At 38.6% G+C, this 21,916-nt stretch overlaps 1 protein-coding gene across 3 annotated transcripts in view; it reads right to left on the bottom strand.

Moving 5' to 3' along the window:
* The window catches only part of EGF (epidermal growth factor), an 89,343-nt gene that overhangs the window by 37,430 nt on the left and 29,997 nt on the right, over positions 1-21,916 (bottom strand). For all 3 annotated transcript variants that reach the window (XM_044224259.1, XM_044224260.1, XM_044224258.1), the window contains exons 6-11: positions 18,857-18,982; positions 17,584-17,706; positions 6,650-6,772; positions 5,634-5,759; positions 4,418-4,554; positions 2,214-2,362 (exon numbers count right to left, since the gene is read on the bottom strand). In XM_044224259.1, the coding sequence (XP_044080194.1) occupies positions 2,214-2,362; positions 4,418-4,554; positions 5,634-5,759; positions 6,650-6,772; positions 17,584-17,706; positions 18,857-18,982 (784 nt within the window). The remainder of the gene's footprint in view (positions 1-2,213; positions 2,363-4,417; positions 4,555-5,633; positions 5,760-6,649; positions 6,773-17,583; positions 17,707-18,856; positions 18,983-21,916) is intronic.

The following is a 21,916-nucleotide window of genomic DNA, read 5'->3' on the forward strand; positions in this document are numbered from 1 at the left end:
TGTCTTTTCCTCAGCCAATATAAACTGTAAGCATCCACTCTGGTTCTTTCAATTGGCTAAGAGTTACCATATAATCTAATAGCATGAGCTTGGAATCTCAGTTATTTAAATCCAATTTCTAGCTAATATTGAGGTTTTCAAGCTATAAACCTCTCATTTCCAGACAAATTAAAGGTTTCCTTTTAACAGCTGCCATTAGAGGGAAGAGGACTTAGAAGGGCTTGTTATTACTGAAGTCCGTGAACTTGAAGTTGAGGTCTGATTCTCCAGCCCACAGTGGTACCCGCCTATCTCCTGAAGGCATTGTCTTGCAATAGGTACCATGGGGCCATTAATCAAACACTGAAAATTAAAGGTGCCATGCAAATGCAGGAAATATGAAGAGACCTGGCATCCTTGGAGAGGCCAAGAGCGGCTGACATCTGCTGTCCGGACCAACATTTACCTTTCTGGGAACAGCCGCAGACAAACTCTGTTATTACACACAACTGACATTTTAAAACATCCTTTTAAGTAGGTTTCACACAGAGGAGGCTGTTATTATGATTTTTATCATTACTACAACTAAAACTCCAGATCTACTTCTTGCTGGCTGCTTGCCATTGGGGAAGCTACCTTACCTCTTTAATTCCCAGGTTTTTTTCATCTTTAAATTGGGGATAAGAAAACTTATCATTTTGGGATTCACAGTGTCATGACTATAAAGCTCTTAGCATAACGTCTGATGCATTTCAGATATTCCATAAACAAATATCCAAAGAATAAAGGAATAAAGGTATGTTTAAGTAAACAAACAAAAATGAATGAATGAATGAAAATGGACTACTGTGAATATAAAGGTACCATGTTATTGATAACTGTACACCATGTCATGCATCTGGCTCATTTTTTTTTTAAGATTTTATTTATTTATTTGACAGAGAGAGAGAAAGATCACAAGTAGGCAGAGAGGCAAGCAGAGAGGCTGAGCAGAGAGCCCGATGCGGGACTCGATCCCAGGACCCTGAGATCTTGACCTGAGCTGAAGGCAGAGGCTTAACCCACTGAGGCTTAACCCAGGCGCCCCCATCTGGCTCGTTTTTAATGAGAGTCATGGGAGACACCATTTGTCTCCCATGGATTATCCAGACCAAAAAAACTTTCTGGGACATAGGAAAACTACCCCCAGATCTATAAACCTGTTCCCTGGGACTTCTCCTTCTGGATTAGGACCACTGACTTCCTAGAGGTGAAATCCTAATTAATTCTACCTTCTTTCACTTTAACACAGTTGCATAGGTTGACTACCATTACACTCTGGCTTTAAGTGCTCTGATCAAACATCCTAGAGCACAGAGAATTTCTCATACCATCTTGTGATAGCTGCCTGTTCTCTGTGGTTAGCGGCCTCTCTCAGAAGCAAGGAGTGGCCCTCGATAGCACACAGAAAAGATGCAGCCACTTCCTTTCCTCACCCTCCTCCCACCACCGCCATTCCTTGGGTTCACACAAGCCACACACACACCAAGCACACCTGCCCCTCTACAGCCAGGGGAGCAATACGCCCAAAGGACAGGAACAGCCTAGCTTCTCTCTAGTTCTGGGAAAGCCAGCATCAGAGCAAGTAGACCATCTCTCCACTCTCGTGAAGACTTGGCTCATAACTCCCACGTTCAGCCTTGCTCCCTCCTTTCAGGCTTATTCACGAGGAGACAACATGTGTCTTCTGGTCTGTACAGTGAGGGGGTGGGGCTAGCTGATGCCTGGAGCCTCTTCCAAGCCCCTCCAGGTGTGCACACCCTTCATTTGGCAACGATTTATGCACCACCTTCTTTCTACATCTCTTATACTGATACGTGCGTGGAACAAGCATTTGCCCACGTTACCGAGGATGTGGGGTATCCAGAGCAGATGCTCAGAGGATGCTCAGTGATTGTATTCAGACAAGCTTTGCCTTTCTCTGATCACAGCCTGAAGAGCAAAAGCCTAGGCTACTTCCTTGGTCCTCACAATTCTCCCTTGGATATAGATCCAGTCTTGATGAAACAAGGACACCCTGCCTGGTAGTGTGGGGGGAGTGGAGGGAATGTGGACAGCATCAGTGGCATCTTTCCTCCAGTCCCACCCAAGTGCCCAGCTATATTCTCTTGGGTTCAAAGCAGAGGCTGAGACCACGCTATCACCTATGCCTCACTCCCATCCCACGTGGCTTACAAGTGAAGGAGGAAGCATACCCTTTGTCCGTCCAGTAGAATTTACGCTCAATCCAATCTATGGCAAGACCTTCTGGCTCATCTATAGCTTCCTCAATAAGCCTTTCTCGCTGGGAACCATCCATATTAGCTCTCTCTATCCACTTCAGGGCTGTATGGGCGAAGTATATCTACAAAAAAGAACACAGGCATTTCTATCTGATTTGTTTTTAAAAATTAATGTGGAACACAGGTATAGACATGGTTAGTAAATCTTTAGACCACATAGTGCAACCACTAAGAACTTGGCCTTGGAGATAGACAGACCTGCAATGGAATTCCACATTTCACCTCTGCTGCTTCCCAGATGTGTGTAAACATAAGCAGCTTCCTCCAGGTCTCAGACCCTCAGTGTCCTCCTTGGTTAAATGGGGATAAAAATATGAATCCAAAAAGGAGATATACCTATATCTATGTACATTTATATACATATAGATATAGATCTATCCCTATGCCTGGCACATATTTCTATTACTACTGGGTAATTTGTTAAACTTTGATAATTGATCAATAACCACGCCATTGTACTTGAACTCTAATGGCTTCTACAGCCTGAAAGGGAGCAATGATGAACAGTTTAGTGGGGGCTACAAACTGGGCTGTGTCTTCTACTGCTCAACCCCAGCCCTACACGTCCCTACAAGTCTGGAGACACAGGTTTGTCTCCCAGTTCAGGCCCTTCTTTGTTTTAATTGAGTTGGCCAAGTCATTAAATTCAGTCTTCTCAACTGGAAAAATGACAAAGTTAAACTAGATATTTGCTAACATTTCTTTCATCTCTAACCATATTTAATTGCATTTTAATTAATCCATCTTCAACAGAACATGAACTTGCAAGTGCAAGGCTCTTTTTCACTCTCCTATGCAGACTAGTCAACGGATACAAGAATTTTGTGAGAGTGTTAAGAACTGCCGTGGGTCAGCTGACAATTTAATGATAGCATTTGTGGACTTTAGCTGAGTAGATAAATGTACCTAAACTTCTAATCAATGATGAGAATGTTCATGAAGTGGTAATTCCTTAACCAATGGGTTATCATCTTCCGCTACAGATAAAAAAGAAAAGGTTCTATTCCAGAAGACAAAAATGGGTACTTCTCCTATTAAAACACACTCAGCTACAGCTCTTCTCAAACTCAAGTGTACACCTGAATCACCTGGAAATCTTGTTAAAATGCAGACTCTGCTTCAGAGATCAGAGGTGGAGCCTGGAAGTCCGCAGGACTAACAAGCCCCAGGCGACAACAGTGCCACTGGTCCAAGGACCCAGTTTGAAGAGCAGGGACAGGATAACTTGATGAGGGAAATGAAAAGCAGCCCCATGACTGCAAGTTCTTCTAGGTCTCTTTAGTCACCTTATAAATGCTGACTATGTCGGTAAAAAAAAAAATCTAGTTTGGTAACAAATGAATCTTGAACTGATTTTGTTCCTATTATTTTCTTTCCATTAATATAATTCTTCCAGCCAGTCATATAGATTCAGTTCAAGGAAAAGAAAGAAGGATTTTTTTTTATTAGTGTTTAAGTATAAAGCTTCTCTTTGCAAAAAGAGTTATATTTGGCTACCAAACCATAGCAATTAAACACAATCAATCTGTTTCACTGTCTCCTTCGACCGTTTACCTGACTGCTTCAAATCAGGAAGACACAAAAATACAAAGTTTAAAACTCTAGGAATGAATGCACTATCTAGTCATAACTAAATAATTAACTAATAGCTATGTAAATGTATAACTACCATATGATTAAACTCCAGAAGACACCATATCATTTCAAGCACATTCTAACCTAGCACAAATATAACCTACCCCAGCCTCCCACCACTTCTGCTATTGGCAAATAATGGAAAACCTATTTATGGCAGTCCTCCTGTGGGTACAGCACTGTGCTAGCCTCCCAACCTCATCTCCAAAGAGGAGACTAAATTTAAGAGCCTGATCTATCATTTCCAATAAAATAGCTGAGTCACAGTAAGGGCCAGGGTAAGGTTATGAGAATAGGAGAGTCCTTAACATTTCCCAAATTACACTCCAGGGTCTATATCTACATTTCTCTGCATTTCTAATCATTTCTAATCATTCTGAACTTAGCAGAGGATTTTCAAGTAGCTCAGGTCATCTGCTGGCATAAAATCCTCTACTCTGTCCTTAAGGCATAGCCACCTCGGTTCAACGACAAAGCCATACCTTATTTTCCACGGGGTCATGATCAAGGGCAAAAACCGTTCCCATCTGCTGGCTGAGCAGGGTTCCATACTCTGTTCCATCAAAATGCAAGCGTCGAATGTCTTGAGAATTGGCAAACAATAAAAATGGCTGCGGTCCTGTTAACCAAATTCAAGTACGCCTCCATTTAAAATATGTCTTGGAACCCAATAAGCACTTCTGACTTCTCCTTTCATCGTGCCCTCTTTCTGCAGTTCTTACCTACTTAATATTCCACCAGTGTGGTGTAGGTTAAGACAGGGAAGAAGTTTTCTCCTACGAGGCGACATTTTACCAGAATTCCATTTTACTGGATTCCCCTCTGTCTAGGTACCTGCTTTTAAAATGTAAATTACTTATAAAAAGAGCCAGCATTAAATAGCCAGCACCACAGCCAGATGATGCAAGTCTTAGTGCCATAATCTCCTTGATTCACACATATGGAAACATATTAATGTTAGCAGATAATATTAATTCATGTCAGGATAAATACACTTCTCTGACCTGGCACTTCTGAAAGGGGGGCATTATTATTTGAGTTAATAACAAGACCCCTGATAATTTTCAGATTACGCTATATTCACGAAGGCCCTGTGAAGTTAAGAGTATCAGGGTCTAAGGCAAACTCTGCAGGCTCCTCATTATGTTACCCCAGATTATAAGCATAATGAACCTCAGGAGAGATAACATCAATTTGATATAAATCTAGGAATCCAAGGCTGTTGAAGGACACAAGAGATAGAATGTCAGCAGATGAAAAAATTATTCAAGCATTCAACTGCATATTAAATCTTGACATAAAAAGGACAGAATTTGTCAAAGTATTATGACAGTTACATTCTCTGAAGAGATGGAAATCAAATCAATCAACAAAAATTTATTAAACACCTCTAAACTATGAAGTCTTTTAAAACCGTTCTGGTCATGATTTTTGCATATACTGGAATGCCATACTTGATGTAATGGCAAATCTTTGCTGAGTGCTGATAAACTAGAAACATTCCTCAAAAACATGATTATTTATTTATGTGATTCTTATTTATATTGACTATGTGATTCATTTTCTATTTCCAGAAAAATAAAAAATCAGACGTTCCACTCAGAAGCCAAATACAATTTAATTCCCCGTATTTCTAAATAAAGTGTTTTCATATAATCTTTTTGCAGAGACACACTTTCAAACATCCACAGCACTAACCTGATGCCACACAGCTTTTTTTGTCCAGTTGTAGGTCATACCCAGGAAAGCAACCACATTCCCAGGAGACTGGGCTGAGAGGGAGGCAGAGCTGGCTACACCCACCATTATCAGGTGACGAACAGCCTACGAAAACAAGCACTTGCTGATGACACCATGTCATTCAAAAATATAACAATTTTTCATTAAAACACTGAGTGAGCCCAATACGTGAGGGTTTTTAAAACCATTTCCACAATATTTTATACTGCTGCAATCAACGTTATTTTTCAGAGACTAGGAGGAAATTTGTCACCGTATTCTATTTTCCTATAACCTTATAGCTTGAATGTTAACCCTTCACATGGCAACAGCCCCTGTCCTCCGTTCTACCACTGAGTTTGAAGACCAGTGCGCTGACAGCGGCTGGAATAAGGAATATATTTTGATGAGTCTGACAACTGGTTCAACTCCTTCTAGTGAGTAATATATTTTCTTCTCACATATATTTTTGGACTCGTGAATTTTTTGCTTTCTTTGTTTTTAAAAAAAGCCACATATAGCTCTTATGCTAATTCTAAGTTACATCTGGCCTGCTATATGCTTAAGTCTCTATGAAGATGAAGTAGAGAGGTATTTGTTAGTAGCAAGGAATAGGCTAAAAACTCTGCACCCATCATCTTGTTTGATGCTGGCCACAAATCCAGGAAGCAGGACTGACTAACTTCTACAGATGAAAAAAATGAGACTAAGGAAGGGCAAGTAACTAGTCCAAAGTAACACTGCTACCAACAGGTAGTACTACCTCAGAGCTGTCGGATTTCAAAGCCCAAAGCCCTGGCAACTACTACACCATGCTGTCTAAAACAGAAAATATGTCAACAAAAACCTGATATAAATGTATACGTTACTCTGTTGTACAAATATCTTTTAATGTGTAATGTTGGAAAGTCTCTTCTCCTTTATAAATAAGATCAATCTTTAGGTGTCACTCAGAAAACTAATGTTTGCAAACAAACAAAAGTCAATAAACTTACCACTACATGTTTTTCCATCTGTCTCAAGCACTGAGCCTTCAGGACAGAAACATACGGGACCATCTGATGTCAGAACACAGTCATAGCTACACTTGGATGTATTGTTTGGACAGGAAATTAATTCTAATTAATGAAGCATAAGGTCAAGATTAGTGTTAAATCAGGTTTGTGAAAATTTAGCAAAATCAACTGCTAACAAAAATGCTATGCTAAAAACTATAAGTTAAATCAAGGATCAGACATTTATGAAATGCTATGGTAAGAGAGATATAAAAATAAAGAAGGATCTCAAATCTAAAAAAATTAAAGAAAGACCTTATTTTGGAAAGTGCTTCTAGCTTCCTCTAAGCTTCTTTTATATCAAATATTTTCAAAGTTACTAGTCATCAAAGTATTTTTTTGAAAGATTTTATTTATTTATTTGACAGAGAGAAAGCACCAGTAGGCAGAGAGGCAGGCAGAGAGAGAGGAAGGTAAGCAGGCTCCCCGCCGAGCAGAGATCCTGATGCGGGGCTCGATCCCAGGACCCTGAGATCATGACCCGAGCCGAAGGCAGAGGCTTTAACCCACTGAGGCACCCAGGTGCCCCAGTGATCAAAATATTTTAAATGGAACTTAGTTAAATGGTTTGCAAGTTCATCTGGAAAACTAACTGTATATGTAAAAAAAAAAAAAAAATGAAGAACATTGTAAGACTGTGGTTAGGTGTAGGAAGAGAATGAGAGGCTCTTAACAAACATCAAAATGTATCATAAAGGAGCATTAAAACATGAGTGCAGGATTAGACAGAGAGGATAACAGAATCAGATAGAAAATTCAATTTAGAAAAGACTCAAGTATGTATAAGAATGTAGTATGTGATAGAGGTTTTTTTTTTTTAAGATTTATTTATTTATTTGCGAGCACGCATGCATGAGTTGCAGGAGTAGGAGGGGAACAGAATCTTCAGGTGGACTCCCCGCTGAGCACAGAGTCTCATGCAATCCCAGGACCCATGAGACCATGACCTGAGCCAAAACCAAGAGTCCAGATGCTTAACAGATTGAGCCACCTAGGGGCCCCTGTGGAAATGTTATTTTAAATCATGAAGCATGTGAAAGATCATCTGATATGGCACAGAAATAACCGAGAAATGATTTGAGGCAAAAGCTAAATCTCTACCTTACACCATACATCAAAATAAATTCCAAGTAAATCAAAGATTAAAATATAAAATATGTGTACCATAGAGGTCTTAGAAGCCTTGACAATCAAGTGAGATTATTCATGTCATGTGTGGCATGCAGTGGATTCCGTAACAGATTAACATCATGCACTTAAGTATATTTGCAACAGGTAAATCACATGGTATGAGAAGAAGGGCAAATTCCACAGACAAGCACAAATGTAGTGGGTGATTTCCAAAAAAACTCATTACCATTATCTATTTTTAAGAGCCTCAAATCCCATAAGCACTTTGACACTCAGACTGACATATCCTGTTCCATCTCTGGAACAGGACTGGACAATATACATGGTTTTAAACATTAATTTCTACTTAGCTATGGTAGTAGATTCAATAAGAAATCTATAGGAAGGACCTGAGTATGTGATCCTAAATTGAAAATGGGTGTGTCTGTATACATTCATAGCATATTTCTTTTTTTATTTTTTAAGATTTTATTTTTTTGATAGAGAGAGAGCACAAGTAGGGGGAGCAGCAAGCAGAGGAAGAGGGAGAAGTAGGCTCCCTGCTGAGCAGGGAGCCCAATGTGGGGCTTGATCCCAGAATCCTGGGATCATGACCTGAGCTAAAGGCAGCCACTTAACTGACTGAGCCACCCATGTGTCCCCATATTTCTCTTTTTAAAAAGCGTATTCCTAACTCTGATGCCCCAAAACAATAGACACAATAGCTAACTTAATAGCAGGCTATGTTCTCTAAATATAATTTTCTCATTAAAAAGGAGCACTTCTCTTTAAGAAATTGCAAATGCCACGTCTAGAACAGAGAATATACAGGATAAGCCTGGAAAGTATGTCCTATGAGATAACAAGGCAACTTTTGAAGACTACTGGGGTCTTTGAAGAGGCTCCCACTGGCCAAGGAGAAGACAATTTGCTCATCGGTAAGGACAACAACTGTAATAGGTTGAACCATATTAAAAATGTTAAACACCCATGACTTCATAATAATTAATTTTTAAAAATCACTCACCATTCATCTTTGGAAAATATTAAGGAACCATATCATTTACTTATATAAATAAAGGAAGAAAAAAAATTCAACATTTATCCTGACTTTAATGTAAGAATTCTATCTTGAGGTGACAAAAAAGTTAGTGAGAGAAAATGCTCTTTATGAAGCATAACTAAGACTAAGTAATACAACTAGATCTCACCATTTGAAACCCTTGGTGAAGTCACGGACCTGTGTATTATTGTTTCGACCATTCATTGAAAGACCACTGGACTCTGGTCACTCCCAACCATCTTAGTGTCTTCTCTTATTTGAAAACTGTCCTGTACCTAAGGCAGGAAGATGGTGTCCTCATAGAACAAGAAAAAGTTGCTGGAATAGATCAACTCTAGGCTCCAACCCATTATGAAGAGTGGAAAGTGCATACTGTAGTACAAGAAAACACTGAAAATGATTAGACAAGGCAAACAAAACTGGTCATCCTCACCAACAACTGTTGCCCAGCCTTGCAGAAATCTAAAATAGAGTACTGTGCCATGTTGGCCAAAACTAGTATCCATCACTACAGTGACAATAACATTAAATTAGGCACAGCATGTGGAAAATATCAGAGAGGTCATTAACACACTAGCTGTTAACAACCCAGGTGATTTTGATATCGTCAGATTTATGCCCAAATAGCTTTCATGGAAGGCATCAGAGTAAGAAGATACGAAGCGCACCTCATCCTATGGGTACACCTAGATAACACCCATATCAGGGTAAATAACCCAGAAAACAACCTGAAGACTGTGGGAGACCACCTCTCCACAGCTAGTTGTAGAGACATGGCTGGGAACAAACTGACATGGCAAGACATCCCTTGGGAGGGAGTGCCACTCCAAGCATGAAGAATGGGGAAGAGCAGACCCCATCGCAGCCACGCCAGGCACAGGGGGACCCACCCTGGGAAGATGAAGCCCCATAACACTTAGCTATGAAAACCAGAGAGGCTTGGCTCAACACCAGGACCTTTAGATACCAGTAGGCTCAGCTCTGGGAGAGCTGGAGGGCAAAGGGAAACTGAATCCCTACCTTTAAAGAGAGAACATAACAAAGAGCCTCAGGGAGATACAGCATAGAAGCAGCAGTGAGAAAAAAAAACCTGGAGTATACAAGAAGGGGATTTATTTACTAATCTCAGAATGTTCACAGGAGGGGCAAGGATCTTCAGGTGACTTCTCCAAGAATAAAAGAGCTGGCTAGTGCTATTTCTCTCCCCTGGGCCAGGGGGCCCAGATACACAGACACCTGTGCAAGCCAGTAGTGCCAACACTCTTCACCTAGCTTACTAACAACATACCTTGCCCCCACCCCCTCCTGTGGACACCTACTGCATATAACCTGCCCTAGGCAAACGTTTCAAGTGGCTCCACAACATTGGCTTTATGCAAGCAGCCCAGTCAGGGGTCAGCCCCACTCCAAAGTGACTCCTGTCCTGAGGAGAGGGGAAGATAACCACACATACCAGTTTGACTGCAACTCCAGCTGCAGGCTGGGGACTGACATCAAGTCTGACTGCAAGCCCCAGCCACCACTGAAAGCCTCTCGGGAGACAACACAGGGAGAGTACCCTGCAGTGTGGTGCAGCCACAGCTCTGGCAAACATCTGTTGTGACCCAACTCAATCACAAAGTGGCCCCAGACTGGCCCATTAATAACACAGGGGTCAAGGATGTACACAGTCATGATTATATTTATTCAGTACTAGAAATCCTAGCCACAATTAGACAACAAATTGGTAGGGAAGATGAAAAACTCTCACCACTTGTACCTGACATGATACTATATAGGGAAAACCCCAAAGACTCCATCAAAAAACTATTCAAACTAATAAATGAATTCAGTAAAGTCACAGGACACAAAATCAATGTACAGAAATCTCCTGCATTCCTACATACTAATAATGAAGCTACAGAAAGTGAAATTAAGAAAAACAAATCACATTCACAATTGCACCAAAACCAGTAAAATATCTAGTAATAAATTTAACCAAAGAGGTGAGAAATCTGTACTCTAAAAATCCGAGTTTTATATCAGGGTAAATAACCCAGAAAACAACCTGAAGACTGTGGGAGACAACCTCTCCACAGCTAGTTGTAGAGACATGACTGGGAACAAACTGACATGGCAAGACATCCCTTGGGAGGGAGTGTCACTCCAAGCATATAAAACACGGATAAAAACAAATTCAAGATAACAAAAGGAACTAGACATTCCATGCTCATGGACTGGAAGAATGACTATTGTTAAAATGATTATACTATCCAAAACAATCTACAGATTTAACGTAACACCTATCAAAATACCAATAGCATTTTTCACAGAAGGAAACTAAAACAAATAATCCTGACATTTGTATGGAACACTGAATAGCCAAAGCAAACTTGAAAACAAAAAACAAAACTGGAGATCACAATCCCAGATTTCAAGATACACTAAAATACTGTAGTGATCAAAATAGTGTGGTGCTGGCATACATACAGACACATAGATCAGTAGAACAGAATAGAGAACCCAGAAATAAACCCACAACTATATGGCCAACAATCTTTAACAAAGGAGTCAGGAATATGCAATGGGAAAAAAGACAGTCTTTTCAACAAATGGTGTTGGGACACCATGGTGTTGGACAGCTATATGTAAAAGAATGAAATTGGACCACTGTCTTTCACTATCTACAAAAATAAACTCAAATGGACTAAAGACCTAAACATGAGACCTGAAGCCATAAAAATTCTTAAAGAGAGCACAGGCAGTAATTTTTCTGACATTGGCCACAGTGACATTTTTTATAGATATGTCTCCTAAAGCAAGGAAAACAAAAGCAAAAATAAGCTCCCAATACTAAAGAAAAAGTTTCTGCACAGCAAAGGAAACAATCAACAAAACAAAAGAACGACTGAATGGGAAATATATTAGTAAGTGACATATCTAATAATGGGGTAGTATCTAAAATATATAAAGAACTGATACAACTCAATACCCAAAAACCAAATAATCCAGTTTAAAAACAGGTACAAGACGTAAGCAGATAATTCTCCAAAGAAGACACACAGATGGCCAACAGACACATGAAAAGATGCTGAACATCACTCATCATCAGGGAAATACAAATAAAAACAATGAGATATCACCTCACACCTGTCAGAATAGCACTAAGGGATATTTACTCAAAAAATACAAAAACACTAATTTAAAGGGATACATGTACCCCTATGTTTATTGCAGCATTAGTTACAATAGCCAAATTATGGAAGCAGCCTAGGTACCCATCAATAGGTAAATGGATAAAGAACTGTGTGTGTGTGTGTGTGTAATGGAATATTACTCAGCTATAAAAAAGAATGAAATCTTGCCATTTGCAATGGCATGGTTAAAGCTAGAAAGAACAATGCTAAGCAAAATAGGTCAGAGAAAGATGAACACCATTTGATTTCACTCTTATGTAGAATATAAGAAACAAAACAATTAACAAAGGAAAAAAGAGAGAGAAAGACAAACCAAGAAACAGACTATTAACTACAGAGAACAAACTGATGGTTACCAAGAGGGGAGTTGGGTGGAGAGATGGGTTAAATAGGTGATAAGGATTAAAGAGTACACTTATCATGACCAAAAAAAAAAAAAAATAGAACAACATAGAAACAAAATCCTTTCCACAACAGGTGAAGAAGTGAAAAGAGCCATTGCTGATAATTGAACTAAAGGTAAACAAGGCTCAGTTACAACAGGGCACACCCGACACACATAGAAGACACCCCTAAAATGCCAGTTTCTGGTGAACAAGGGACGCTGCACTGCAGAGGACTATAGGACCTCTTCTTAGAAGGCCACTACTTTCAGGAGCAGGAGACATAGATGACTTTCCTAACACAGAGAAATAGAAACGGGGCATCTGTGTGTCACAGTTGATTGAGCATCTAGCTCTTAGTTTTGGCTCAGGTCGTGATCTCAGGGTCGTGGGATCAAGTTCTACATGGAGCTCTACACTCAGCATGCAGTCTGCTTCAATGTTTCCTCCCTCTGTCCTTCCCACTCATGCTCTCTCCCTTTCCAAAATAAATAAATAAAAAGCTTAATTTTTTTAAAAAAAGGGAAAGAAAAGAAATAGATATAGAGAGTTAGACAAAGTGAGGAGATGGAGGAATATATCTCCACTGAAAAAAAAAACAGGACAAAATCACAGCAAGAGAAATAAACAAAAATAGAGATAAGCAATATATCTAATAAAGCATTAAATGTAGTGGTCATAAAGATACTCAACGGACTCAAGAAAAGAGTGGATTATCTCAGTGAGATCCTCAACAAAGATAAAGAAAATATAAAAAAGAATCAATCAAAGATCAAGAACTCAATAACTAAAATAATAATACACTAGAGGGAATAAATAGTAGACTAGAGGAAGTAAAAAAAAAAATGGATCAGTGAGCTGGAGGACAAGGTAATTAATGGAAAGCAGTAAACCTGTAAAGGAGAAAGAAAAAAGAATAATAAAAAATGAGAACAGGTTAAGGGAACTCAGTGATACCATCAAGCCTAATAACATTTACATTATGGGAATCTCAGAAGGAGAAGAGAGAGAAAGGGGGCAAAAAATTTATTTGAAGAAATAATTGCTATAAACTTCCCAAATCTGGGGAAGTAAACAGATATCCATATTCAAGAGATAGAGAAGGCCCTAGCAACATCAACCCAAGGAAGTCCAAATAAAAACCAGTAATAATTAAAATGGCAAAAAGTACTGATAGAGAATTTTTAAAGGAACAAGAAAAAAAAAAAAAAAAACAGTTACATACAGGGGAAACCCCATAAAGCTAACAGCTGATTTTTTTTTAGCAGAAACTTTGCAGGACAGAAGAAAGTTGCATAATATATTCAAACTGCTGAAAGACTATAAAAAGAGACAAACAAGGACTCAACATAAACATTAAAGGAATAATCCAACAAAAAGATTAATAATTGTAAATATTTATGCACCCAACAAATACATAAAGCAGCTAATAACAAACATATGGGAAGTACTCAATTGTAATACAATAATAGTGGGGAATTTTAACAACCCATTTATGTCAATGGTTAGATCATCCAAACAGAAAATCAATAAGAAGCAGTGGCATTGTTAACACATCAGATCGCATGGATCTGACAGATATGTGCAGAAGGTTCCATCCTAAAACAACAGAATACAATTTCTTTCAAGTGTACATGGATGATTCTCAGAAGAGACCACATGTTAGAACACAAAACAAGTCTCAACAAGTTCAAAAAGTCTGAAGTCTTACCAAACATCTTTTCTGACCACAACACTACGAAACTAGAAATCAACCATAAGAAAAAATCAGGAAAAAACACAAATACATAAAGGTGAAATAATACGGTATTAAACCATGGATGGGTAAACCAAGAAATCAAAAAGGAAATAAAAATACATAGAAACAAATGAAAAGGAAAACACGTAGTTCAAAATCTTTGGGATTCAAGAAAAGCTGTTTTAAAAGGGAACTTTTTGATTAGCCTCTAGCCATCCTCATAAAAGAGAAAGAGAGGGAGAGGACTCAAACAAACTCAGAAATGAAAAGAGGAGAAATAAAAACCAACACCACAGAAATAAAGGAGTTATAAGAGAACATTATGAAAAGTTATGTCAAAAAATTGGTGAAAATTGGGAAAACCTGACAGTTATATGTAAGAGAATGAAACTGGACCACTCTCTTTTACCATACACAAATATAACTCAAAATGGATTAAAGATCTAAACATGAGACCTGAAACCATAAAAACACTGGAAAAGAGAACAGGCAGTAATTTTTGTTACATAGAAAATTTTTTCAAGATACCTCACTTACGACATCTAAACCAAAAGCAAAAATAAATTACTGGACTACATTTTTAAAAAATAATAACCTTTTGCATAACAAAGGAAATAATTAACAAAACAAAAAAAATCTACTGAACAGAAGAAGAGATTTATAAATGACATATCAGATAAGGGGTTAGTATCTCAAACATAAATACAACTGGTACAACTCAATGCCCAAAAACCAAATAATTCAATTTAAAAATCGACAGAAGACCTGAACAGGTAGTTTTCCAAAGAAGACCTACAGATGGCCAACAGAAACGTGAAAAGATGTTCAACATCACTCATCACAAGAGAAATGCAAATCAAAACCACAAGGAAGTATCACCTTACACCTGTCAGAATGGCTAAAACCAAAAACATAAGAAACAATAAGTTCTGGCTGTAAGGACCTATTTAGCCAGAGCGACTCCATCTTGGGTAAATAGCCATTTTGTTGTTTGTGCAGTAAACTTAAATTGACTCTCCCCCTCAAGAGAAACTTACTTAGAAACAAGTCTGGGAAACCAGTGAAATGTATTCGGCTAGTTCCTGATAACAGAGCCCAGAATACAAGGACGAGTCAGGTCAGATGGAGACATCTAATCAGTAAGAAGTACTGTTTTTAACAGTGAGAAGGTCTTGCTCAAACCTAAATGACTCCATCTTGGGAAGGACGACAATCTTATTCACACTGAATATGTTAACTGACTAAGCCTTCCCAAAAAGTACTGTTTGTAAAGGTTCCTGGTATGGGGTAATCTTAAATAACAAGTCACCAGACCAGATGGAACTAGCCAATCGTCAAGAGACACACAAACCCAGTGGGTTGAGATATCAAGATATGGGTTGCAATTTCATCCAATAAAAGGTAGCCTGTAAGACTGGGAGGGGTCGCTCTCTTCAGAGACGGCCCTGGCCGGTCAGTCTGACTTCTAATGCTTAGCATAGAATAGAGCTTTGCATAACTTTCACCTTGTCTCAGTTTCGTTCCCCTGACCAATCAGTCTAACTTCTAATACTTATCATAAAATAAAGCTTTAAATAACTTTCACTTTGTCTCAGTCTCGTTTCGTTTAATAACAGACCTAACTGGCAAGACTGTAGAGAAAAAGGAACCCTTGTGCACTGCCGGTATGGATGCAAACTGATGCAGCCACTGTGGAAAACAGTATGGAGGTTCCTCAAAAAATTAAAAATATAATTACCATATGGTCCAGTAATTCCACTAATGGGTATTAACCCAAAGAATACAAAACACTAGTTCAAAAAGATATATGCACCCCTATGTTTATTGCAATATTATTTGCAATAGCCAAATTATGGAAGCAACTCAAGTGTCCACCAACAGATGAATGGATAAAGAAGTGGTGTACATACTTGATAGAATATTACTCAGCCATACAAAAGAATGAAATCTTGCCATTTGCAACAACATGAAGGGTTCTAGATGGTATAACACTAAGTGAAATAAGTCACTCAGAGAAAGACAAATATCATATGACTTCATCATATCTAATATTTAGGAAACAAAAGAAATGAAAAAAGAAAAAGAGAAACCAAGAATCAGACTCTTAACTATAGTGAACAAACTGATGGTTACCAGAGGGGAGATTGGTGGAAGCATGGGGCAAACAGGTGAAGGGGATTAAGAGTACGCTTATCTTGATGAACACTGAGTAATGCATAGAATTGTTGAATCACTATATTGTATAGAAACTAATATAAAACTGTATGTTAATTACACCAGAAATTTTTTAAAAGAATAAAAATAAAACAAAATACATATTTTTTAAGAAGAAAGAAATATGTCCAGAACAGACTGGTGAAAAGTAAATCATGTAAAATTTTTCTTTATTAAAACTGGTGAGGGGTGCCTGGGTGGCTCAGTTGGTTAAGTGTCTGCTTTTGGCTCAGGTTATGTTCTCAGGGGTCTAGGATTGAGCCCCACATTGGGCTCCCTGCTCACCAGGGACCCTGCTTTTTCCTCTCCCTCTACCCATGCTCATGCTCTCTCTCTCTTAAATAAATAAATACAATCTTTAAAAAAAAATTGGCCAGAACTTGTTGAAAAAAGAGGAAAAATAAAGACTATTAAGGAACTTTATAATGGATGACAAAAAGAGAAATGACCAGATACTATGTGTCTTCTGATGGAAGTATAAACACACCTAGGAAGCATTCCTGCCAAAAATGTCAAAGCTGAATCTGCTCAAGCCTTCTATCTAACCACAAGTTTGCAGAAAGACAGGGACATCACAGAAGTGTGATCAGGAAAATCCAAAATGTGAGAAACCACAGGAAAAAAACAGTTTCTTCAACAGATACTTTCAAGGAGAAAAAAAAACAGAGGTGAGGGAATCTGTAGAACAAAAGAGAAGTATTAAGCTAATACAACACATAGCTCTTGTCTGGATGGTTATTCAAACAAACCAACTGTTTAAAAAAACTTTTTAAGGTAAGTTGAGCACCGTCTAGACATTTGGTGTTATTAGGGAATTATTGCTCATTTTTTCAGGTGTGACAATGGTATTGTGACCGGATAATAGATGATAGCAGGGAATTAGAGCGAGTGTTTTAGATATAATAATGTATCATGATTGTGTTTTTACATGCTTATCTTTCAGAAATATACAAGAAAATATGGATAAATAAACAATAAATCTATATATAGAGAGATTTATATACTTATTTCCCCAACCTTAGGGGTTTTGATTTAAAAGGTCTTCGGTCGTGTCATTCATGTACATAATAAAACATCAAGGTAATTCCGATGCATACCACTGATCAAGGCTATGGCTATCTGCAACCCAGATCACAGCCACCTGAGAAACATCACTGAAAATGGAAGAAAATAGTGCAATAAATACTTACGATGACACCGTTTCCCATCAGGAAGCAGAATAAATCCTACAGGGCATGTGCAGTAATAAGATCCCGGGATGTTTTCACACCCAAGAGTACAGCCGTGATTCCAAAAGGCACATTCATTGACATCTATGCAATGACAACAATAAAACATAGATGCTTATTTTCTTAAATAAATTGTAATATTGCTAATAAGTCAGCACAAAGTAGAATATCACACACTTGGATGTGCTGTAACTGACCATGTTTTTGCTACCCTCACAAAGAATGAAAGAAGTCAGTTCGACTGTCATGAAAGCCATTTTTACTCAGCTTATACGTTCAAATAAACCTGTATTTTCATACCAGAAATGCCTTCAGGAAAAAGTAACACAATTTCCCATGAAAAGATGTAGGCTTTGAAGGCGGGGACTCTTGAAAGTTCGAGATAGGGATATGACATCCCCTGCTCTGCTCTTCAGCCTTCTCAGAGCTGACAGGAGCCCTTCACCTGAATGTAGAACATTCCCCAGCAGCTTCACTGTGGTTGAAACCCAGCTTCCAGGCTACTATGCTATGGCTCTCTCCCACTGGCCCCAGGTGAGCAGGTGGTAACTTACTGGTTACCAGTTACTGGTTACACTGGTCCCAGGTGAGCAGGTGGTAACTTACACCTCAGTGTCAGGTTTACCTGACATCACACCCCAACTAACTCTACTGAATGTGTGCTATAGCCATTGAAAGATTTTCATTAGTAACTCACTGGACTGACCTCCCAGGACAGAGAATGCAGTATTTCTCCCCGGTTCACTGAATTGGGCCTGAATTCTCAAAATAGAAGGAGCCCCAGATAAACAGCCTTGGTTACATAGCTTCTCAAGATTCCTACCAGACTTTTATGAGATGTGGTATGGGAATCACTTATTCTTTGAGGATCTAATGATAGCTGTGGAACTGTACTCCCTTTAAAAATTTGAAAATGCTAACATTTTGCCACTGTGAAACCCTCAGAAGTCTCTGGAGTCCACTCAGAGAATCCCTGCCTCATACCAAGCTCTGAGTAGCTTCTAAGAGTACTGGATCTAGGAACACAACACATAGAGAAGATCTGAAAATTATTATGAAGGTTTTCACAAAAGAAGAAAAACAAAATTATTTTTCTGGGGCAAAAGAGGAAGAAAGTTCAAGTTGGTTCTACTTCAAGGCTCTGGAGGACCCACTGAAGACCAGCTACTGGCTCAGGTGGGCTGTCATTGCTTTAGGTAGCTACCCCTCACCCCACCCCACCCCCGTACGTTACCTTCACAGTACTTTCCATCTGGACTTAAAGTATATCCCTCCGCACACGTGCACGAATGGGATTTGGATCCTTGACCACACATGCTGCCTCTGCAGCTACCTTTCCTCCATTTGCAGAGTTTATGATCTAAAAGAGAAGATGGTTTATTTGGAGTGGAGATATATTGTGACAGGGAAACTGCTTGATCCCTTTGTGGTTCTTGGAAGTCTAATACCTCCCGTGACAAGAGTAGGGGTGCTGTCTTTCCCGGAATGACTCTGCCCTGGAGCCAAGCAGTATGAGCCTGGATTGTGAAGCATTCAGAGAGGCAGGCCACTTCTCTAATTTATTATTCCTACCAAAGCGGTCAGGATTGGACATCCTAATTAGCTGGCGATTTCATTCCTTAAGCTATAAACACTAAATGCAACTTAGTGTTTAATTCTGCTTTATTTATTTTTTTTTAAGATTTTTTTGAGAGAGAGAGCAGTGGGGAGGGGTAGAGGGAGAGAGAGTCTTAAGCACACTCTGGGCTGAACATGAGCCTGATGCCCAGCTGGTTCTCAGCACCCTGAGATCATGACCTGAGCCTACTACCCACGCCGAAACCAAAAGTCAGGCAATTAAACTATACCACCCAGGTGCCCCTCTGCTTACTTATTTTATATACATTTATCTTTATACAAATACAATTCTATACATTTCTCAGTGCTCATCAAGAGAACTGTATTCTTAATCCCCTTTATTTCATTCATTCCGGTTTATTTTTATTAAAAAAATGAAAAAACACATAAACAAAAATTCTGAAAATGAAAGATCTGTTTAAGAAACAAAAAATCTTTAATCTTAAGAACATCTTTTTTTAAGTATAATAGTTATAGGTCCAATCTATCTATATATCTATATATCTATATATCTATATATCTATCTATATATATATATATATATTTTTTTTTTTAGCTGTTGTTAGGATCCTTATTTAAAGAACATCTTCCAGACTTAAAATACACCACAGCCTTATGTCTTATCCCCAAATTTCTGAGTCCATTGCTGCTGGTATTCCATGTTTTACAAAACAACCCAGAGTAGATAGTCAAATCTGCTTAGTGAGGTAGGTGCTTGGACTGGATTAGCCAAATACGTGGAACAACAAAAGGACAACGTTGCACCTTTGATTTTCAGCGTCAAGAGACAAACTAGTAATGGATATATCCCTGTTCAAATTTTGTTCCTTCCTACTTTTGCCCATTGTAACAATGATGGAACCTTTGTAAAATGTTCTGGGAAATACAGAGTTAATCCTGAGGGCAGATTTCAAGACCCAAATAGATAGAGAGGTCAGAACTCTGGCAAGAGGTGACAGATGGCAGGGGAAAGCTGGGGTTGTGGCAGGGCTGAGATCAGTGAGAGCCTCCGAAAAATGAGAAGAGCCAAGGGTCCAACGAAAGGGCTGCTAAAAACATGCTGTGAATGGCACAAGCAACAAACCAGGAAGAGCTTTTGCTCCACAGTTCAAGAAGCTGATACATTTTCCATGTAAGATTTTTCCTCTAGTCTCTGTTTATCTACTTATAAGATGTCTCCTCACTCTGACTCGACCAATTTCCTTCTTTTTCAAGTCCCTACACATTCTTCTTGACCAATAACACCATGACACAGTAAATACATATTCTTGCCCTCTTTTTTAAAAAGGATTTTTATTTATTTATTTGACAGAGAGAGATCACAAATAGGCAGAGAGATAGGCAGAGAGTGAGGGGAAGCAGGCTCCCCGCTAAGCAGAGAGCCCAATGAGGGACTCGATCCCAGGACCCTGGGATCATGAAGTGAGCCAAAGGCAAAGGTTAACCCACTGAGCCACCCAGGCGCCCCTATTCTTGCCCTCTTGAAAATGTCCCCAGTGTGCATTGAGACTACTGGTCCTTTAGAGATTCTGACTTGGTCCATCAAGAGAAAGACTCAGGACTTTGCATTTTCTTTTCTTTTTTTCTTTTTTTCTTTTTTGGAATCCAAGAATAAAACCCTTTAAGGACTCTGCATTTTCAGCTGAATCAGAGTGAGTCTGTTGTGGAGAGTCTTCACACCACGCTTTGAGAAACGGCCTACTGCACTAATGAAACATCCCAGCCTCCCCTCAGTTATTAATACCTCCTTTTAGCAAGTCTGTGTTGTGAACTTAGTTATTTTAAACTTGTCTATTCAGAGCTCATGATGGAATTAAATACAAAATCAATCTTGCCGAGTATTTGATACTGTTGCAATATTACCTACTGAATCAGTTCAGATTTACACTGAATAGTTCTTAGATATTGATCCCAAACATTTTATTTCTTATATATGGTTTCCAGACCAAGCACACATGTATAGATAGCTACATTGCTTTCAGGTTCCTGCATGCTTCATATACTAAAATTTTAACTAAGCAAAATGAAAAAATAAAATGACCCAAATTTTAAAAGTAAAAGACTAAGATTAAAAGACAAAATGTACCCACTCTGAATTTCTGGAAAAAAAAAAAAAGACACGTATTTTTTATTTTAATCGTTAAAATTTTAAAATTTTAATTTTTATTAAGTTTGCAAGGGAATAAAACAATAAAAATATAGAAATGTCCAAGTTGACATTTTTTTTAAATGTGAAGATCCAATAGGCTTTATTAAATGATTCATGAATCCAACAGCACCCTATCTACAAGGTGAAGAAGCAGTCCTCTGACTCAGCTTTTTAAAGGCACAAAAGTGCTACTACTTTCTTGATGTAACCCCCCCCAAAAAAATGAGGACTTATGTTTCCTAGCAATATCCCTTGTAAAAATCTTACCAAACCCAGCATGACAGGTGAGTACAGGATTAAGGACTAGGAAAACCAAGTTTTCTGGTTCTGCCTGTACATCGCATCATGATCTCTTTCATCTTGGTTTCTTAATACATGAACTAAAAGTTTGGAATAGTGCCCGAGATCCCTTATTTAAAAAAAAAAATTATGGTTCTATACAGAATCAAATGTTTGTGGTAAATTCCTCTAAGTTTCTACCTCTAAGGAGTCTCAAACCCTAATTACTGCTTATAATGTGTTAATAAG

This window comes from Neovison vison, chromosome 11 (genome assembly GCF_020171115.1).
Source record: "Neovison vison isolate M4711 chromosome 11, ASM_NN_V1, whole genome shotgun sequence".
NCBI lineage: Eukaryota > Metazoa > Chordata > Mammalia > Carnivora > Mustelidae > Neogale > Neogale vison.